Source organism: Thalassophryne amazonica, chromosome 16, assembly GCF_902500255.1.
Source record: "Thalassophryne amazonica chromosome 16, fThaAma1.1, whole genome shotgun sequence".
In the NCBI taxonomy this organism is placed as follows: domain Eukaryota; kingdom Metazoa; phylum Chordata; class Actinopteri; order Batrachoidiformes; family Batrachoididae; genus Thalassophryne; species Thalassophryne amazonica.
Genome location: NC_047118.1, coordinates 63123270 through 63145198, shown reverse-complemented (window position 1 = coordinate 63145198; position 21929 = coordinate 63123270). Strand labels below are relative to the sequence as shown.

General features: G+C 41.2%; 1 protein-coding gene and 1 long non-coding RNA gene across 2 annotated transcripts in view; one reads left to right on the top strand and one right to left on the bottom strand.

The window, feature by feature from the left end:
• The window catches only part of slc5a11 (solute carrier family 5 member 11), a 71416-nt gene extending 49780 nt beyond the window's left edge, over positions 1-21636 (bottom strand). The window contains exons 1-6 of the mRNA XM_034191058.1: positions 21589-21636; positions 12612-12683; positions 7773-7877; positions 5741-5800; positions 5526-5630; positions 70-175 (exon numbers count right to left, since the gene is read on the bottom strand). Coding sequence (XP_034046949.1) covers positions 70-175; positions 5526-5630; positions 5741-5800; positions 7773-7877; positions 12612-12680 — 445 coding nt within the window. The 5' untranslated portion in view covers positions 12681-12683; positions 21589-21636. The remainder of the gene's footprint in view (positions 1-69; positions 176-5525; positions 5631-5740; positions 5801-7772; positions 7878-12611; positions 12684-21588) is intronic.
• LOC117528436 lies at positions 18-8652 on the top strand. Its single transcript, XR_004565771.1, has 3 exons — positions 18-28; positions 6432-6434; positions 8516-8652. It is a non-coding gene; the product is annotated as an uncharacterized LOC117528436 (long non-coding RNA).
• Positions 21637-21929: the final 293 nt, after the last annotated feature.

Here is a 21929-nt window from a genome sequence, read left to right as displayed (position 1 = left end):
CACAAAGATGACATGTTCAATTAAACAGGTTTAACAAAAAAATAAATAAATATTATTGAGAAACATCACCTGCAACTGTGTAGACAGCGGTGATTGCCAGCAGCAGAATCACAGCAAAGTAGATGTCCCACTGTAAGGCCATCTGAATGAACAAGGCACCAGCATACATGTCCACCTGGACACATGGTGTCAAGTTAAGATTGAAAATATATACAGTTAGGTAGGTGGACTTCTGATCAAAGGTGAGATTCTTTGATTTGATTTGAGCAAGGTCCTTAATCCTCAAATTCCTCATGGTGTCTGAATGTGTGTGAATGGATGAATCTGATGGAATCTCTTTGAGGATCTCCATCTGATGGAAAAGCACAACAGAAATGCAGTCCATGTACCAAGAGAGCACACCATCACCATAACTTGAAACTATGAGTCCTAATTCCAGTCTCACATTCTTCTCTGCCACTCCAGACTTCCCTGGACAATACCACAGCACTTCTCTTAGTTAGCACCCCATCATAAGCGTTTTCAAAATCTACAAACACAGAATGCAACTCCTTCTGACTTTCTCTATACTTCTCCTTTAGCACTCAGAGCAAACATTGCATCTGTGGTGCTCTTTTTTAGCATGAAACCATATTGTGCTCACTGATTGTCACTTTTTTTCTAAGCCTAGCTTCTACTTCATCCATCCATTTTCTTCCGCTTTATCCGGAGTCAGGTTGCGGGGGCAGCAGCTCAAGTAAAGCCGCACAGACCTCCCGATCCACACACACCTCCCCCAGCTCCTCCAGGGGAACCCCAAGGCGTTCCCAAGCCAGCCGAGAGATGTAGTCCCTCCAGCGTGTCCTGGGTCTTCCCCAGGGCCTCCTCCCAATGGGACGTGCCCGGAACATCTCTCCAGCGAGGCGTCCAGGGGCCATCCGGATAAGATGCCCGAGCCACCTCAACTGACTCCTTTTGATGTGGAGGAGCAGCAGCTCGACTCCGAGCTCCTCCCGAGTGACCGACCTCCTCACCCTATCTCTAAGGGAGCGCCCAGCCACCCTGGGGAGGAAACTCATCTCGGCCGCTTGTACTCGCGATCTCGTTCTTTTGGTCATGAGCCAAATCTCATGACCATAGGTGAGGATCGGAACGTAGATCGATCGGTAAATCGAGAGCTTCTACTAAATAAAAAAAACTGAAGTTGAGAGTAAATATAAGACATATAAAAACAAGCTAACCAATATTATGCAATCTTGCAAAAGGCAGCATTACAGTGATTTTTTTGGAAAAAAAATAAAACAAAAATTAAAGGTACTTGGAAGCTCTTAAACGAAATCATCAAAAATAAGAAAGTTGTCAAAGATTATCCAACATATTTTTACACAAATACTGAAACAATTGTTAAGGAAAAGAAAGCCATAGTAGATCATTTTAATGATTACTTTGCTAATGTGGGGAAAAATTTGTGAGTTGCATTTTATTTGCTGATGACACGACTGTGTTTTGTAGTGGGGATCATTTGGGACAGGTACTGGACATGATGGCGAGGGAACTACAGAAGTTCAAAGAATGGTTTGATTCAAATAAATTTGCTTCATTTTGGCAAAACAAAGTGTATCATATTTGGAAATAAACCCAGGAACTTGTAAATGAAAATAAATTTCTTGGGGTTTTCTTTTGACATTGTCAAAGACTATTGCCATTTTGTATAAAGCACAACAGTCATTAGGTACCTTGTATCGGCGTTGCTTTTTGTTCTGTGCCCTGCGCCTCGGTCCCGATGCGCGAATTCCTCCGCATATCTTTTCATGCTGAAAAAGTGCTGATGTCAAACTCTTCTGCCATTTCTGTGGTAGTCAGATGATGTCCCAGATCAACAAAGCGTTTACTTTGGAAATGAACGGCACATTCCACTGTTACAGGAGTTTTTTGTCATGAAAAGACGTGCGGAGGAATTCGCGCATCAGGACGGAGGCGCAGGGCACAGAACAAAAAGCAACGCCGTGATGAAGCCTCACAGGACATGTTGTGGCATGTCCAGCTCGTCCACAATTTCTCGGATAGTCACACGACTGAAAATCCACCGAAAGCCGTCTGAATCTTCCTAATGGTGCAAGAGCTGGGCATGTTAGGGCTTGTCCTGTGAGACCAACACAGAGGTGCTTTCGTCCCGCGCCATGAGCGGCTCCGCAGTGAATTTCTCTGCTCCTCTTTCCATTACAAAAACTCCTGTAACACTGGAATGTGCCGAAAAAGTGCTATGTCCAGCTGTCTTGCCATTTCTCTGGTAGTCAGACGACGTCCCAGATCAACAAAGCGTTCACTTTGGAAATGATCTGGTCGTTTGAGTCTGTCGATCGCCGCTCGGTGCGCAGCGCGCCCTCAGCCGCTGTGGGCCGTCGTTAATCCAGTTGTAATTGCCCTTAATCTGTGTGATCCCCATAAGAGCTTCATCGAAAGCCATCTGAATTTTCCAAATGGTTTCCACCTGGCTGTCTCTCACACTTTCTGAAAAAATTTTTATGAAGCAAAGCGGCACTTGATTAGCCAATTTCCTGACAATGAAAATCCACTGGGGGGGCTGGACCACTCCTCCCACAAGGCGTGCTCACAGGTGAATGACGCAACCGACAGGCGTGAAAAAACTCACGCATGCGCACAAAGGTTCAAACTTGGCTGATGCAATCACACATGATTCAAATCCATATAGTTTTTGCAAAAAATAAAAAGGTCCGTTACTTTTCTAACAGACCTCGTATTTACTCTGAAGTCACGTTTAATCTCGACAGATTTTGCGAGATTTCCTGTCTGACCTGGGAATATTTGTGTATGAAATCTGTTCATGCGTGGTGTGTTGACTTCACCGTGTGGATGAACACCACACACTGTACGATCAAACCTGTTAGATCTACGATTTTTTTTTTTTTATCTGCATGTGTTTGGTCTCTCAGGTTTTGGAAACCTACATATAATTTTAAAATCCTGCTGTGTGAACCAGGCTCTAGCTGATGTATATAATGTACAGTGTTTTTTTTTGGGGTGGGGGTGGGGGTGGTTGTCAACAGATGTATGTGAGTGTAATGTTTCGTGTGCTGAGCGATCATAAAACCGCTGCAAAAAGGCACCAGGTGAGGCATACAGTTCTCTTGCCTCATGTTAGGGGGCACTAGTGATCCCAGGGATTTACAGGGATTCTTCTTGCAGCAACTCCTCAGCTGCAGAATAAGTGACAGCAAGCTACAAGAGCATCTGTTCATTTATTTTTTCCTCTCACCTGGACTTTACTTTCAGAATGGAGGATTACATATCCAAACTGAAACAATTTTCTAAACTGCACTTTCAATTGAAGCAGGAGATAATAATTAAAGGAAGACCGACACCATAGCTAAAAGGTTTGCTTCAGACAACAGAAGAGCCGCTCTGTTCAAACTGAGTGGGACACGTAAAATCTGGCTGTGTGGACATCCAGTAAGAAACTGCCTTTTCAACTTTTCCTGCCTTATTTTCTCAACTTGTGACAATGTCTGGACTCAGATGGGATATTGTGACCTGAGGAATTTACAAATAAGTGTCATCACAGACGAGCAGTCAACCACTCACATTCAAAGCCAGAAAAGACTCCAAACATAGTGTCGGAACAGGACTGATGAAGGACGAGTCTCTTGCCTGGCAGTGATCTACACTGAGACAGAGAGACTTTTAAAACTGAAGAAAGATAAGGATAACTTCCACAAGAAAGTCATCGTCCTTTTGTTCAGAAGGAGCGGCACATGGACTTCATTTATAAGTAAAGGTAAGACCATAATGTTTTTTTTTAATTAAATGTACTTTTTGTGTGCTACAGTTTGTATGTGTAAAGAATGCTGATATGAGATTTTAAACAACCCATAACTGCTCAGTCAAACAGTGAATAAGCTGCTCTGTGGGGTTCATACATTTGTAAACCTGATTGTGATGAAGTCAGTGCCTCACCAGCCATCAACCTCACTGCACGTCACTGCATGTTATCTTCACTCTTCATTTTGACCTACTCAATTTCTACACATCCTAGGATTTAAGTGGTTAATGCGCTTGGTTTCAGTTCAGAAGGGTCTGGATTCAAATCCCACCCCTGCCACATTTCTCCATGTAATGTGGAGTTGCGTCAGGAAGGGCATCTGGCGTAAAACTTCATCCGGCGTGCCAATTCAACATGCAGATCCACCTTGGATTTGCTGTGGCGACCCCGAGTGCAAACAAGGGAGCAGCTGAAGGGACTTACTTACTAGGATTTAAGGTAAAACAAGGTGGAGACATAGTAGAAAACAGCAGATGGTTCTCTTGCTAAAAAGATTATATTTCTCTCACTAACCATTGCTGCTCTTTTCTAATGCAGCATCTTATTATAGAAAGGCTTTAAGCGACATTATTTAAATACTTCAGGATAAATACATTTTAAGGGGACAGTTCAGATAACACTGCAATGTAAATAACGGAACATAGTTTAACTACAGCGAGGACAGTCAGAGTGGCACAGAAAAGCATAAAAATGTCTTTGGCAAGCTTGCGCATGTGTGGTGCTCTGTGCTCACTGTGAGACAGAGAGAGACGACAGGAACTGTTTTTTTGTTTTTTTTTTTGTTTTTTTTACTTAGAGCTGTTGCACAGAACAGCATCAAACACTAATATGTCATAAATACCGGGAAGGCAAAAGCTCACGATCCCAGGATGTAAGCGTCCATTCATAATTATTTACATATTTTATTTGGATTTATATACTGTATATATCTTAATATTTGTAATTTCATATTTGCATAATTTAAGTTAAAAGGAAGACATTTAATTTAATATATTTTGGTTTAAAAAAATACATTGAAACGTACTGAGCTAAGCAGCCAGGGGGCGCAGTATTTTTGTGACCACTCACGAGGAAGTTGTTAATTTGACTTGTTCAGAAAAATAAATGATGGCGGACGGAGCAACACAGTCCTTTTACTGTTCTGCGACGGTCTATGTTGTCACATGCGTAAAACCAAGTCTATGTCTGTCATTTCAAAGAAAAGGTTAAAGAAAGAACTATGAAGAAAACAAAAACCAAGATTAGCCTCTACACAGGACATAACACCACTCTCAACCACAGTAAACAGATTCATAAACAATGGTCTAATAAGACCCCCTCCCTTTTTTTTAATTCTCATCGTATCTGCATTGATCTCCTATGTCCTTTTGGCAGCCCAGTGACTTTGTAGCGATGGAGAACTTTAACTCCTGCATTCAAAGGCCTGACTCATTTTTACACTTCTAACTTCCTCTCTTGCTGCCTCTGGACACATTTTCTGTCTCCTTCTTCTTTACCCAAAAGTAGCCTAATTTCCGCAGGCAACCTGTTGGACAACGGCACCGGTGACAGTGGTTAACCCAGGCCTTGACCAATCTGGTATGGAAATTCAGTTTGTGATCTGCATGTTTATTGGTAACTCTACAAATAAAAAAATATAACAATTGACAGGCAAAAGCTTTCAGAACACAGTGCACAAATGCTTCAGACTGATTTTGCATCATACCGATATCTTTGTGAAGATGTAAATAAATAAGTACAGCACAGTGAGAAACATCTGCATTCTTCTCCCACCATACCGCTTCTGCAGATATTCTGGCATAGTTGTAACCTGGTAAAAAAAAAAATAAATAATAAAAATAAATAAATAAAGGTCAAAGTTGATTATGGGGGAATAAACATGCATTTGTGTGTGACAGTGTTTGTGTACAGTCATCTCACCCCGGCAGCAATGTAGATGGGCAGGAAGAGCCAACCCAGAATCAATACCATCAACATGCCCTATCAAGCAACACAAATCATATTTAGATGTCAGCTGCCATTCAATTAAAAAAAGTAAAACAACAGAATTGGATGAAATACCAGTGGAAGGGTCAACGGGTTCAGAAGAACACAGGAGAGATGTGCTGTGAGGTGGTACACTGTCATATCAAAAGGTTCTGAGGTGTACAAGGGAAAAATGTATGCACCGAAGGAGTGTGTAATGGCGCCTTCACACATAACACGAAGTTGGGTGAAAGAAGCAGAAACCAGCCAAAAAGGGTGAATAAAACCAAATTGGCGAACCGCAAACAATTCCAACCGCTGTCGGGAGGGACACGGTCAGACAGGCGTGAACAATCTCGCAGCAAAAGTAACCATCTACATGTTGCTGCTAAGTGAATCATGGGCCTTCCCTTGGCTTTATCCAGCCATTGAGGTCCTCAGCACTGGGGCACCAATGCTGCTCATAGTAATGCGCCCCATGGCCAAGATGTCATAGCTGATGTTCCATCTCAATGCAAGTGATACTCCTCATCTGAGTCACCCTATGTAACACACATAGATGAATATTACTGCCAATGTAAGCAAAAAGCTAGAATTAAAAACTTAAAATATCAAGAACCTGTATAAATGATGGAACAACAGGAAGAGGGTATCAGGAGTGTTATGTGAGAAAATAATTAAGGCACTTTTTAGTCCAATATATCCCAACAAAAATTCTGAATTACATTTCAAATAATTTCTTCCATGTTTTTATCTTATGCAGGCCCTGATATAGCCAATAAAAATAAAATAAGTTAGTCTGCTTTTTGAAAATGCAAGGCTGATCCACAGCCATTTTGATCCAGAACTGTGATGTCACCTTGGGGCCCGACTTTTAGCTGCCTGAAGCTCAACCTGCAGCCAGTTGCAGGTTGCTTTATGCTCAGATTTACTCCAGTACGCCCAGTCAACTGGACTGGTATTTGTATAAAATGTAAAATGGCTTTCAAGTCAAATTCTTGTACAGAAAATGCTTCATGTCTATGCCTGAGTAAACATCCCAAGTCAAACTCTTGTATTTGGGCGATCCTTTGTAACCTGTGGTGTATTCAGAAAAAACAAAAAGTAAAATATATCTAAATAAGACTGGATACGCACAAACAAAGTAGTAATAAAAACATATACTGAAAGACAGCTGCATCCCACTGATTTTACGTAGCAGCTACGTAGAATATTGTTCTGCTGTCTGGCTCTGCTCCGGTTCCACACAACTCCATATGTTAACAAAGTCATTATCTCCTTTTGATTCTTTCAAATTCTTTGAGTTCCACATGACCATCAGTAATGGCCTTACCTGAGCAATGAATATGACTAATTTCTCCATAAAGAGGCACCTTGACACTGTCATTAACAAAAGGCTTTTGCATAAAGTATTAAATAAATTGCAGTCAGCGTTTTCAATACATTTTCCCTGTGTCATTCCATTTTATTACACATAACTTAATTTATGTACTTATTTGTTTTGGTTTCTTTGTATGTGTGGAATACTTGGGTTGTTACCAACATCTGGTGAAAATTTCATGTCAATGGCACATTTAGAAATAGAGTTACTGAGAAAAATGGTGATGTTCAATACTTACTTTACCCGCTGTATGATGAGAAGAGATTATGAACATGTTGGGAAATGCATGAGGACAATAGAAGTGCAGAGGAAGAGGAGGAGGGAAGGAATGAAGTGCAGGTGGATGGATGGATGGATGGAGTAAAGGGCGAGTTGAAGGAAATGGGGCTGATTATGGAGGAAGTTCAGAATCAGATTGTTTGGAGAAAGTCAACGCAGATGTGGGACAAGAGAAAGCAGAAGAGAACTGCTGTACAATTATAAACAGCTTGTAATAACATCAAATGAAAAGGACAGAAGACAACCATGATTTCTTTTCTGTCTCTTTTTTAATCAAACCTTAACATTGAGGACATTCATTTGAAGTGGTGACATGTAATCTCTTACATTGAATTCAAATGCAGCTGGTGCAATTCCTGCTGCAGCTCCTGAACCTGCCATACCGATGAAATGTCCACTGCCGATATTACTGGCAAACAGTGAAGCGCCCACCTACACAAAGACAAGTCTGAATAAACTCCAGTTTAAGGATTTAAGGGCTGAACAAACATGATCAAATATTTTGAGGGAATACAGTATCTTGATACACATAACGTGGCAAAAAATGCTTATATATGAATGTACATTACAATGTAATAACAGTCTGCAAGAAAAAAAAATTGATAACATTGTATCAGAGCCAAGATTTTGAACAACAATAATGACTCAGATACAGCTTTGATTGCGTAGCAACGCTTATACTGTTACAACGCAATAAAACAACACAAACAATTTGTATAAAAATGACTGACAGAACACAGCAGGTGAAGCTGGGGAACATCACATCCAGCACACGGGTAATCAGCACTGGCAGCCCTCAGAGGTGTGTGCTCTCACCACTGCTCTTCTCCCTGTACACAAATGACTGCACCTCAGGGGACCCCTCTGTTAAACTCCTGGGCCTGTATCCTAGGTGCATCTCAAAGTGCTCTCAAAGAGCTCCTAGCTTAGCCTAAAATATCGTGGCAAGGACTCCCAGCCTTAAAGAGACACCCAAGAGGTGTCTGAGAGCAACTCTGGGCAAGGAGTTGACAGAAACTCCTAACTTAGTGAGGAGGCGGGGTTGACCCCGTTTGCTAGGTATGACATAGCCCGACAACTGGCCCTGAATTGGGCCAGATAGTGGCCTCTATCTCCTAGCCTGTGATTGGCTGGCGGCTGAGACACTGATGTCAGCCTCACTTTGATGGGGCGCGAGCGCTGCTCTCCTATTGGCCGTTTGGGAGTGGGAAACACTCCAAACACTCCAAAATGGAGGCCAGTATCTGGCCCAATTCATAGCCGGGCCAGCTGTCGGGCTAGGTATGACGTAGTCCTATAAGATTTGTGATTGGTTGTCACAGAAAGGGAAGGGGAAATAAAAAATAAATGCACCCTGCGCTCCTACATATGAATGAACAGTAAAGTCAACCAATCATATAATTGCTTTAGGAAATGCATAATCATGAAAATAATTTAATGTCATGATGATGATACTCAGCAAAATTAATTTGGAGCGATCGCCTGGCCAGTCGCCAAAACGATAAATTGTTGTGCTGCAATGCATTATGGGAGTTCTGGGTTTTGGGATTTTAAATGTTATTGTGGTTCATGTTAATTTAACAGTGTTGTTAGGGTTATTGATTTATTGTATTTTTGTTGTTCAATTGGTTTAGTGAGCTGTCACCATGTTGTCGCGATAAGTGAAAAGTGTATCGTGTTTGATGCATCCCTGTGTTGTTTTATCTGAAAAATAAGAGCGCCTCCGAGCAGCAGAGTGCCAAAAAGACAAGTCTTTCATTATTCCATGCAGTTCACCACAAAATTAATTTTTACACAGCTTGAAGATGTTTGAACATCTCATTCACATGACGATTATCTACATATTAAAAGTGTGCGTGAGTTTATTAATAAGTTCAATGTAAGCACCAAATATAATTGTAAATAAGTTAAATTTACATGCATGACAAGAAAGTGAAAACACTTATTTCCATTGTGGTCCATTAAAAAATCAAATGACAAAATACAAATAATAAAATAAAATCAATAATACTGATAATAATAATAATAATAATAATAATAATAATAATAATAATAATAATAATAATAATAATGTGTGTATATGATAACAAGAACCTAAACAATTTATAAATACATTAAGACAGTAAATTAACATAAAATAATTATGTAGATCAAGCCGGTCGTGTGTTACTGACTCACTGTCATCCTCCATATGAAGAATATCTCTGCTTCCTCTGCATCTTTTCTGCTATCTTGTCTGCTTAAGACACTCTTAGGCTTCTTAAAAGTCCTCCTCACTACTCTTACCAGTTTGACACCTTAGGAACTCTCTTAAGGCCGTAGGTGCTTTGCGGACAGCTTTCATCTTTCCAAGGGAAAATTCTAAGAAATGTCTAAGAATTTGAGTTATTGTAAGATTTTTCTTAGAATAAAGTCACTAGGAGCTACTTTTAGCCTTAGGGCCCGGTCCCACTGGCGTTTAGGAGGATTTGCGCATGAATTCCACACACAATTGGTTTATATTCGCTAAACATCCGCAATATCCGTGAAACATGCCTGTATGAGTTGGCCGACATCCGCACATGTCCGCAATTATCTGCAGAGGCATGTTTTTCTGTTGCCAGGATTTTTGAGCTGCACAAAATTTTGGTTGCGGATGGCATCTGCCTTACATACGCAATATATACACAATGCATACTCAGTCTATGCGCTGTATATCCACCGTTATCCACTGGTATCTGCAAATGACGGGGAATTGTGGGTTAGCAACAGACTGGGACAGTGTGTAAAACGGATATATAGCGTGCCTATCACATCCACATCACGGACTAAAATAAAATGTAGTGAATGCCGACAGTGTGGCCACAAATAAAGCGTTTGTATTACATCTGCTTTGCATCTGATATGCGGGCAATTTGTGAGTGCATAACAAACACGTCATGTAAACCCAAAGTACTATATGTGGCAGAAATCGACATACCTGCCAGTCATTGCCAGTCCAGCTGTGGAGACGTACAGACGTAGTTATGGATCCCCAAAGACGTAGTGTGATAGTTGCTGCCATCCAACAACATACCAGTCAACCTGTCCAAGTCCAGCAATTGCTCCAGAGGTTGTGGTGTTGGTGTGAATAGTGATGCCGAAAGGCCTGAGTGCGCTTCTTTTATGACCGCAATGCAGATGCTGCGCATACGCAATACAACCGCTGTCTCCGCAACACATGCGCAATGCATTCACAATACATCTGTAATATTTCCGTGATAATCGCAATGCGTCCGATCCGTTTCCTCAATAAACGCGTGATACATCCGTGACTGTTCGTCATATACATTATTAATATATCCGTAATCCATACTGAGTAATTTGTCATTTATGGCCAATTCTGTTGCAGACGATAACGAATGCCCGACATTTGTATACTCAATTCATGCGCAATTAATCCTCTCCCCAGTGGGACCGGGCCCTTAGGTTGCTTTGTGGATACGGGCCCTGAAGTTTGTGGACGATACCACCATCACCTGTCTCATCCAGGGTGGTGATGAGGCCACATACAGACAGGAGGAGGAACAGTTGGTCCTCTGGTGTGTCAGAACAACTTGGAACTGAACCCGCTCAAGACTATGGCGTTGATAGTGGACTGCAGGGGAAAGCCCCATCACTCCTAAAGTTGCAGTGCACTTGACCTCAGAGGACTTTTTAAAGGAGGAATGTGTGATTTTTTTTATTTTTTTTTTACTATCACAGCCAAAGGTCATCCAGGAAAGAATATGAGTGTGATGAGTGTCTGTCCCACCATGACAGAATCCAGCAGGGAATGGGGAACTACATGAGTGTGCATGTAGTCCTTTGTTCTTCCCCAAGTTCCTTGGGTTAGCTCGCCATGTTGATTCATCGGAAACCTTGTTCCTTAGATTCATCTCACTTTGAGCAATGTTCAAAAGCTGAGCACCGTTGAAGGCTTTCAACCACTTGTAAGATGAAAAGGAAGGAGTTCACTCATGTATTTAGTTTCCTTTTCACTCGACAATTGGACTGCTGATGGTTCACACGACCATGCTGACAGTAAACAGGTAAGATGACTTTTCCAACATTAAATATTAACAAAGTTTTGGGAGTCTTCATTCTTCTTCTGTGTCTGATAACAGACAGCTGCCGCATGTTGCCGATAAGGTGAACAGGAAGTAAAGAAAACCCGAACTTCACCTCAGACTATAAACCAAACGTGACTTGCGTGGCTTCTAATTAGTTGTTCAAAGGCCTAGATACCCCCCCCCCACACACACACACACATATACAGATACACACACATACACACACATATACAGATACACACACATACACACACACACACACACACACACGGGAGTGAGCAAACTGGTGGGGCCTTCAAGTGCAATTGGAAACTACAGAGTTTAATGTTTGGAATAACAAAGTTAAATAAAATAATATTTCTATTTAAACCTAAAGCTTAGTTAACCTGATTTTTAGCCTGGTTTACACATAGAATCAGCAGGCAGAAGAGACACAACACAGTGAGCGCAACGACAGATGGACAAACACCTGTGGTATCCAGTGCTGTGCATGATGATCGTTCACTGTCCAAGATGTAGGCTGATAAACCTTTGAGGGGGAACTCTTGTGCAAATTTCTAAATGAATGTAAGTCCAAAGTCTGCATGATATCAGTGCACTGATATCAGTTACCTACATCAGTTTCTGAGGTTACTTTATAACAGTCTCCAGCTGGAATGTTGCTGTCAAGTGCTCTGTTGTGCACCCTGACACACATGGAGGGAATGAGTTGTTCTTTTTCTGTTCACATTGGAGTCTGTTATGACTCAGTAATGTACTATTAACAGTGTATTTCTTTATTTTGATCCATGTCTTCCTGTGAAAATTGAGTGTAGACATGCTTCATGGACCCGCCATGTGAAGCATGGTGACTACTGTGCTGATCTTTAGACCAGGTTGTTACTGATCTGTGGTGTAAAGGCTTTCTGGTGCCACAGCACACCTCATTTATAGATTGATACAGGCACAGATGAGCTCAAGCTTAATCTGTGTTTAGAGAATACTGGATCGAGATGTGAAAAACAGAAATTGTGAAGAAGGCTTGCATTGCGCTGAGTGCTCCTTTGAGTCCCGTGGAACATTAATGCCCACAGTGTGTGAAAGTGATCTTACTTACAGGCCACCAGGTCATGTTCTTCCCTGCTAGGAAGTATCCATCCACTGTACTGCGCTTCGTCCTCCACATGGACTAGAAAAGATCAATCAATCAATCAACTTTTTTCTTGTATAGCGCCAAATCACAACAAACAGTTGCCCCAAGGCGCTCCACATTGCAAGGCAAGGCCATACAATAATTATGAAACACAGTCTACGTCTAAAGCAACATAACCAAGGGATGGTCCAGGGTCACCCGATCCAGCCCTAACTATAAGCCTTAGCGAAAAGGAAAGTTTTAAGCCTAATCTTAAAAGTAGAGAGGGTGTCTGTCTCCCTGATCTGAATTGGGAGCTGGTTCCACAGGAGAGGAGCCTGAAAGCTGAAGGCTCTGCCTCCCATTCTACTCTTACAAACCCTAGGAACTACAAGTAAGCCCGCAGTCTGAGAGCGAAGCGCTCTAATGGGGTAATATGGTACTATGAGGTCCCTAAGATAAGATGGGACCTGATTATTCAAAACCTTATAAGTAAGAAGAAGAATTTTAAATTCTATTCTAGCATTAACAGGAAACCAATGAAGGGAGGCCAACACGGGTGAGATATGCTCTCTCCTGCTAGTCCCCGTCAGTACTCTAGCTGCAGCATTCTGAACCAACTGAAGGCTTTTTAGGGAACTTTTAGGACAACCTGATAATAATGAATTACAATAGTCCAGCCTAGAGGAAATAAATGCATGAATTAGTTTTTCAGCATCACTCTGAGACAAGACCTTTCTGATTTTAGAGATATTGCGTAAATGCAAAAAGGCAGTCCTACATATTTGTTTAATATGCGCTTTGAATGACATATCCTGATCAAAAATAACTCCAAGATTTCTCACAGTATTACTAGAGATCAGGGAAATGCCATCCAGAGTAACGATCTGGTTAGACACCATGCTTCTAAGATTTGTGGGGCCAAGTACAATAACTTCAGTTTTATCTGAGTTTAAAAGCAGGAAATTAGAGGTCATCCATGTCTTTATGTCTGTAAGACAATCCTGCAGTTTAGCTAATTGGTGCGTATCCTCTGGCTTCATGGATAGATAAAGCTGGGTATCATCTGCGTAACAATGAAAATTTAAGCAATACCGTCTAATAATACTGCCCAAGGGAAGCATGTATAAAGTGAATAAAATTGGTCCTAGCACAGAACCTTGTGGAACTCCATAATTAACTTTAGTCTGTGAAGAAGATTCCCCATTTACATGAACAAACTGTAATCTATTAGACAAATATGATTCAAACCACCGCAGCGCAATGCCTTTAATACCTATGACATGCTCTAATCTCTGTAATAAAATTTTATGGTCAACAGTATCAAAAGCAGCACTGAGGTCCAACAGAACAAGCACAGAGATAAGTCCACTGTCCGAAGCCATAAGAAGATCATTTGTAACCTTCACTAATGCTGTTTCTGTACTATGATGAATTCTAAAACCTGACTGAAACTCTTCAAATAGACCATTCCTCTGCAGGTGATCAGTTAGCTGTTTTACAACTACCCTCTCAAGAATCTTTGAGAGAAAAGGAAGGTTGGAGATTGGCCTATAATTAGCTAAGATAGCTGGGTCAAGTGATGGCTTTTTAAGTAATGGTTTAATTACTGCCACCTTAAAGGCCTGTGGTACATAACCAACTAACAAAGATAGATTGATCATATTTAAGATTGAAGCATTAAATAATGGTAGGACTTCCTTGAGCAGCCTGGCAGGAATGGGGTCTAATAAGCATGTTGATGGTTTGGATGAAGTAACTAATGAAAATAACTCAGACAGAACAATCGGAGAGAAAGAGTCTAACCAAATACCGGCATCACTGAAAGCAGCCAAAGATAACGATACATCTTTGGGATGGTTATGAGTAATTTTTTCTCTAATAGTCAAAATTTTGTTAGCAAAGAAAGTCATGAAGTCATTACTAGTTAAAGTTAATTGAATACTCAGCTCAATAGAGCTCTGACTCTTTGTCAGCCTGGCTACAGTGCTGAAAAGAAACCTGGGGTTGTTCTTATTTTCTTCAATTAGTGATGAGTAGAAAGATGTCCTAGCTTCACGAAGGGCTTTCTTATAGAGCAACAAACTCTTTTTCCAGGCTAAGTGAAGATCTTCTAAATTAGTGAGACGCCATTTCCTCTCCAACTTACGGGTTATCTGCTTTAAGCTACGAGTTTGTGAGTTATACCACGGAGTCAGACACTTCTGATTTAAAGCTCTCTTTTTCAGAGGAGCTACAGCATCCAAAGTTGTCTTCAATGAGGATGTAAAACTATTGACAAGATACTCTAACTCCCTTACAGAGTTTAGGTAGCTACTCTGCTCTGTGTTGGTATATGACATTAGAGAACATAAAGAAGGAATCATATCCTTAAACCTAGTTACAGCGCTTTCTGAAAGACTTCTAGTGTAATGAAACTTATTCCCCACTGCAGGGTAGTCCATCAGGGTAAATGTAAATGTTATTAAAAAATGATCAGACAAAAGGGAGTTTTCAGGGAATACTGTTAAGTCTTCTATTTCCATACCATAAGTCAGAACAAGATCTAAAATATGATTAAAGTGGTGGGTGGACTCATTTACTTTTTGAGCAAAGCCGATAGAGTCTAATAATAGATTAAATGCAGTGTTGAGGCTGTCATTCTCAGCATCTGTGTGGATGTTAAAATCGCCCACTATAATTATCTTATCTGAGCTAAGCACTAAGTCAGACAAAAGGTCTGAAAAGACAAAAGACAAAAGAAATGTTTCCTAACTTATTTTCCTTTCACACTATGAAAAATATATCATATTTTCTGGAGTATAACACGGATTGTTTTGTTTTGTTTGTTGTTTTTTACTAGTTTGGGAGGTCCTGGCACTTATACTCCTGTGTGACTGATATGCTAAAAAATTATGCATTCATTATCATTATTCATTCATTCATTCATTTTCTATACCCATTTACTCCAAATAAGGGTCAGGAGAGGGGACGAGAGCCCACCCAAGCAGTCCCCGGGCGACAGGTGGGGAGCACCGTTGATGGGCCTTGGATGTAGGACCATTATTTTTTATTATTATTATTATTATTCATTTATTTATAGGGCTTTTTCAGGAATCAAAGCACTAAACAGTATAAACTGCAGTAACAAAAGAATAAATGCCAATATTAAAAGTACACTACAACAATGCACAAAAATACCAAATTAAAGAGCTAATGCACGTTTATTTGTCCATTTTGCTTGTTTTTGGAATTTAAAAATCTGTAATTAACAGTACAGTCTGTGCTGTGCAAATGTGGTACACTGAGTTCCTGTCCATTGCTACACTTGCTCCCAGAGAAATGTGTTACAAAGTGAGTTCCACAGACAAAAAAAGGGCGTGACTTAAACTCCGGTGTGAGTTGTAGAACACTGTAACTTATACTTATCCAGAAAATATGGTATACAGTTTCTAAAACTGCAACAGCTCTTCTTTCCTTCTAATTTTAGTGGTAACACATCAACACACCAAGAGACTGACAAAACTACTAACAAAAACTAAACAAAACATCAAACTGCTCACTGGAGGAGGTGATGATAGTGATGACAGCAGTCATAGAATGATGTCAGAAAGTATTCTGAATAAAGTTGGGTGAAGTTGGGTGAAGTTATGAAAGGTGTGTGTGTGTGTGTGTGTGTGTGTGTGTGTGTGTGTGTGTGTGTGTGTGTGTGTGTGTGTGTGTGTGTGTGTGTGTGTGTGTGTGAGAGAGAGAGAGAGAGATTGAGAGAGAGAGAGAGAGAGAGAGAGAGAGAGAGAGAGAGAGAGAGAGAGAGAGCAAGGTTTCTGTACCTGGCTACAAATAAAGTGCGTCTGGAAAGTATTCACAGCACCTCACCTTAATTTAGGTGGTTAGTGCACTGTGTTTCAGTACGGAAGGTTTCCAGTTCAAACCCCAACCACTGCCCAAACCCAAACCACTACCACATCTCTTCATGTGATGTGGAGTTGCAACAAGAAGGGCATGTGGCATAAAACGTGTGCCAAACCAACATGCAGAGCCACCTTGGATCTGCTGTGGTAGCCCCGAGTGAAAAACCAAGGGAGCAGCTAAATTCTTTTTTTTCCCTGCAAAATTCTACTCACAACACCCCATAATGAAAACATGAAAAAGTTATTTTTAGAAATTTTTGCAAATTTATATATATATAAAAAAACTAAGAAATCAATACTACTATTGTAGTATTGTACTATTGTTGATGCTCCTTTGGCAGCGATTACAGCCTTGAGTCTTCTTGAGTATGATACCAAGAGCTTGGTGCACATATCTTTGGGCAGTTTTACCCATTCCTCTTTCCAGCACCTCCATCAGGTTGAATGGGGAGCATCAATGCACAGCCATTTTCAGATCTCTCCAGAGACGGTCAATCGGATTTTCTCATGATTTCATGTTGCACGTGGCAGGACACAAATACAGGACTCAAACACAAGGACAGATGTTCAAAAGGCTTTAGTTGGTTCCCAGGCTGAGTTTGGTACACAGTACAGCAAACAATACTCAGTAACAGTGTCCAAAACATGAGACAGAAGGCGAGGTCAAAAAGCTGGTGGATGGGCGGTATGCGGCTGGACAAAAACGAGGAACTGGGACAAGAGAGTTGGAAATGTAGGCATAACACACAAACAATCTGGCAGGGACATGCAGAAAGCAAGAGACTCAAGTAGCAGGTGTGATCAGAGATAATCAGACACAAATACAGGAAAAGAAGCAGGAAGAAGGCATGGCAAACTAAAGGGACCAGACAAACCCAAACCACAACCCACACTGAAAGACAACAGAGTGCAAACAGAGAAAGATCAACCAAAATTACACAGACAAAAACCACACTTGAAATAAATATTACAACCCCAATTCCGATGTTGTGCAAAATGTAAATAAAAACAGAATTCAATGATTTGCAAATCTTCTTCAACCTATATTCATTTGAATACATCACAAAAACAAGATATTTAATGATGGATGCCTGCAACATGTTTCAAAAAGGCTGGGACAGTGATATGTTTACCACAATGTTATATCACCTTTCCTTCAAACAACACTCAATAAGCGTTTGGGAACTGAGGACACTAATTGTTGAAGCTTTGTAGGTGGAATTCTTTTCCATTCTTGCTTGATGTACGACTTTAGTTGTTCAACAGTCCGGGGTCTCTGTTGTCATATTTTGCACTTCATAATGCGCCACACATTTTCGATGGGCGACAGGTCTGGACTGTAGGCAGGCCAGTCTAGTACCCGCACTCTTTTGCGATGAAGCCACGCTGTTGTAACACATGCAGAATGTGGCTTGGCATTGTCTTGCTGAAATAAGCAGGGATGTCCCAGAAAAAGACATTGCTTGGATGGCAGCATGTGTTGCTCCAAAACCTGGATATAGCTTTCAGCATTGATGGTGCCATCACAGATGTGTAAGTTGCCCATACCATGGGCACTAACACACCCCCATACCGTCACAGATGCTGGCTTTTGAATTTTGCACTGGTAACAATCTGGATGGTCTTTTTTCTCTTTTGTCCAGAGGACACAACATCAATGATTTCCAAAAACAATTTGAAATGTGGACTCATCAGACCACAGCACACTTTTCCACTTTGCGTCTGTCCATTTCAAATTATCTCGGGTCCAGAGAAAGCGGCAGCATTTGTGGAAGTTGTTGATGTATGGCTTTCACTTTGCATGGTAGAGTTTTAACTTGCACTTGAAGATGTAGCGATGAACTTTGTTAACTGACTGTTGTGTGGGCCGCCAGAAGAGGAGGTACTGCTGGCCCACCACCAGAAGGCGCCCTGCCTGAAGTGCGGGCTTCAGGCACGAGAGGGCGCTGCCGCCTCAGGAACAAGCCGTGGTGAAGACACCTCCACCAAACTGCCGAGATATCATCTTCATTTGGAGGTACTACTCTCAGCCTTTTTTTGAGATTTATAAATCTGTGATTGTGAGTGTTTGCAGGAGAACCGGTCGTTTTGGTGGAGGCTGTGCATGACGGCGCTCCTTTTCCTCTGAGACCACTGCAACGTGTTGAGTGAGAGGTGGAGGTGGCATTCCCACCATTGTTACTGGGTGTTCACACACCCACCCTTTGACTGTCTTTTGCTTTCTGCCAGCAGTACCAGATCCGACACGCCGGAGAGGTGGCCACCTGGGGACTCCGGGACTTGGCGGCTCCAGTATTCCTCGGGTTCAGGTGGCGGTGGAAATCGTGTGGTTCCGGTTCGTTTCCTGACGGGCGTCTCCTATCGTCGAGCCTGCCCACACGACACCTTTATTAACTGACTGTTGCACATTCTGATTCTGCTGTGTTTGGTTGTGACATTCACACCAGTAAAGTGTTATAATTTGACTTCTTCCATTGTCCGTTCATTTACGCCCCCTGTTGTGGGTCTGTGTCACTATACTTTCCCAACACTGACAATGGTTTTCTGACATGTTCCTGAGCCCATGCGGTAAGATCCTTTACACAATGTTGTCGGTTTTTAATGCAGTGCCACCTGAGGGATTGAAGGTCACGGGCATTCAATATTGATTTTCGGCCTTGCCACTTATGTGTAGAAAGTTCTCCAGATTCTCTGAATCTTCTGATTATATGATGGACTGTAGATGATGGAACCCCTAAATTCCTTACAATTGAACATTAAGAAACATTTTTCTTAAAGTGTTGGACTATTTTTTCACGCAGTTGTGACAAAGTGGTGAACCTCACCCCATCTTTGGTTGTGAACAGCTGAGTCTTTTGGGGATGCTCCTTTTATACCCAATCCTGGCACTCGCTTGTTTCCAATTAACCTGTTCACCTGTGGAATGTTCCAAACAGGTGTTCTTTGAGCATTCATCAAATTTCCCAGTCTTTTGTTGCCCCTGTCCCAGCTTTTTTGAAGTGTGTTGCAGGCATCCATTTCAAAATGAGCAAATATTTGCACAAAAACAATAAACTTTAATAAACATTAAATATCTTGTTTTTGTGGTGTATTCAATTGAATATAGGTTGAAGAGGATTTGCAAATCATTGTATTCTGTTTTTATTTACATTTCACACAATGCCCCAACTTCATTGGAATTGGGGTTGCATAAATAAACATAACAAAATACCCCACAGACCCCAAACCATGACAGATTCAGGTCTGAGCTCTGGCTGGGCCACTCAAGGACATTCACAGACGTGTCTTAAAGCACACCTATAGGTATCTTGGCTGTGTGCTTAGGGTCATTGTCTTGCTGAAAGATGAACCCTCTCCCCAGTCTGAGGTCAAGAGTACTCTGGAGCAGGTTTTCATCCAGGATGTCTCTGAACATTACTGCATTCATCTTTCCCTCATTTGCAACTAATCTCCCAGTTCCTGTCACTGAAAAACATCCCCACAGCATGATGCTGCCACCACCATGCTTCACTGTAGGGATGGTGCCTGGTTTGCTCCAAACATGATGCCTGGCATTCATACTAAAGCTTTCAGTCTTTGTCTCATCTGATCAGAGAATTTTGTTTCTCATGGTCTGAGAGTCATTCAGGTGCCTTTCAGCAAACTCCAGGCAGGCTGCCATGTGAGTTTTACTAAGGAGGGACTTCTGTCTGGCCACTTTACCATACAGGCCTGATTGGTGGATTGCTGCAGAGATGGTTGCCCTTCTGGAAGGTTCTCCTCTCTTCAAAGAGGAATGCTGGAGCTCTGACAGAGTGACCATCGGGTTTGTAGTCACCTCCCTGACTAAGGCCCTTCTCCCCCAATTGCTCAGTTTAGACAGGTGGCCAGCTATAGAAAGAGTCCTGGTGGATCCGAACTTCTTCCATTTATGGATGATGAAGGCCACCGTGCTCATTGGGACCTTCAAAGCCTTAGAAATATTTCTGTACCTTTCCCCAGATTTGTGCCTTGAGACAGTCTTGTCTCAGAGATCTACAGACAATTCCTTTGACTTCATGCTTGGTTTATACTCTGACATGCACTGTCAGCTGTGGAACCTTATATGTAGACAGGTGTGTGCCTTTCCAAATCATGTCCAATCAACTGAATTTAACCCAGGTGGACTCCAATTAAGCTGTAGAAACATCTCAAGGATGATCAGTGGAAACAGGATGCACCTGACCTCAATTTTGAGCTTCATGGCAAAGGCTGTGAATACTTACGTATATGTGATTTCTTAGTTTTTTATTTTTAATACATTTGCAAAAATCTCAAAAAACTCTTTCACATTGTCATTATGGGGTATTGTGTGTAGAATTTTGAAGAATAAATTAATTTCATCCACTTTGGAACAAGGCTGTAACATAACAAAATGTGAAAAAGTGAAGTGCTGTGAATACTGTCTGGATGCACTGTAAAAATACACTCAGTTACCAGTTTATTTGGTACAGCTCATGCAAAATAATGCATACCCTCTTATAATCACTACCACGAGCTGCCACTGAGACTGACTGCAGTTAACCTCCACAACTCTAACAGTCTTGTTTTGTTTTTTAAACCTACCTGGCCTTATGTTTTACCACTAGCTTACCAACAGCATAGATTGTATGCCTTGTTTTGTTACAATTTTGAACATATAGTGGATTTCTGTAACTACCACATTCACAAACGATTGATTGAAAATGGGCTATCATGCATGTGAAGCATTTGTCAAATGTGACTGGAGGCCTGCAGGTTTGTAATATTGTTGAGTAAGGTGAATGACCTTATAACTGGACGGATTTACTGTCATATGTAGAAATCTGTTCAGACCAAATTTATCCATTCAACTAAAATAAAAAGCACAAAATGGTTCTCTAAATATGAAAACATTCTTCAGAATGTTTGCAAAGAAAAAGTAAGCTTAGCAATGGCATTATCAGAAAATGTTGAGAGCAAAGAGGGAAAACTACGCATGAAAGAAATGCAATAAAATGTGTTAATTTAAAAAGTTTGTTTTTTTACTTAAAAAAAGCCAACTGTGATTGTTGGTGTTTGTTGTTGTTTCTTACCCAGAAGCCCACAGCCAACACGAGTACAAAATATAGAACCAGCACAACAATATCAGCAGGGGCCAGCCTCGGGTGGTTCCCTGTAGAGGCCGATGGAGAGGGGGCCATGCTGGTCCCTCCAGGACCCACTGTCGTGCCAGTGGACATCTGAAATTCAAGTAATGAAGTCACTCTGTTTCCTGTTATGATGGTGGAATCAGCACAGGATTATCATGTTAAAAAGATTAGTTGTTGCTAATTAATGTTCATGCATTTGACTGCCTCTTGTTTCGAGATGATTTAAAACAGCTATTTATAATCTTTACTATTCACTATTTTCATCAGCAGACAAATGAAATGAA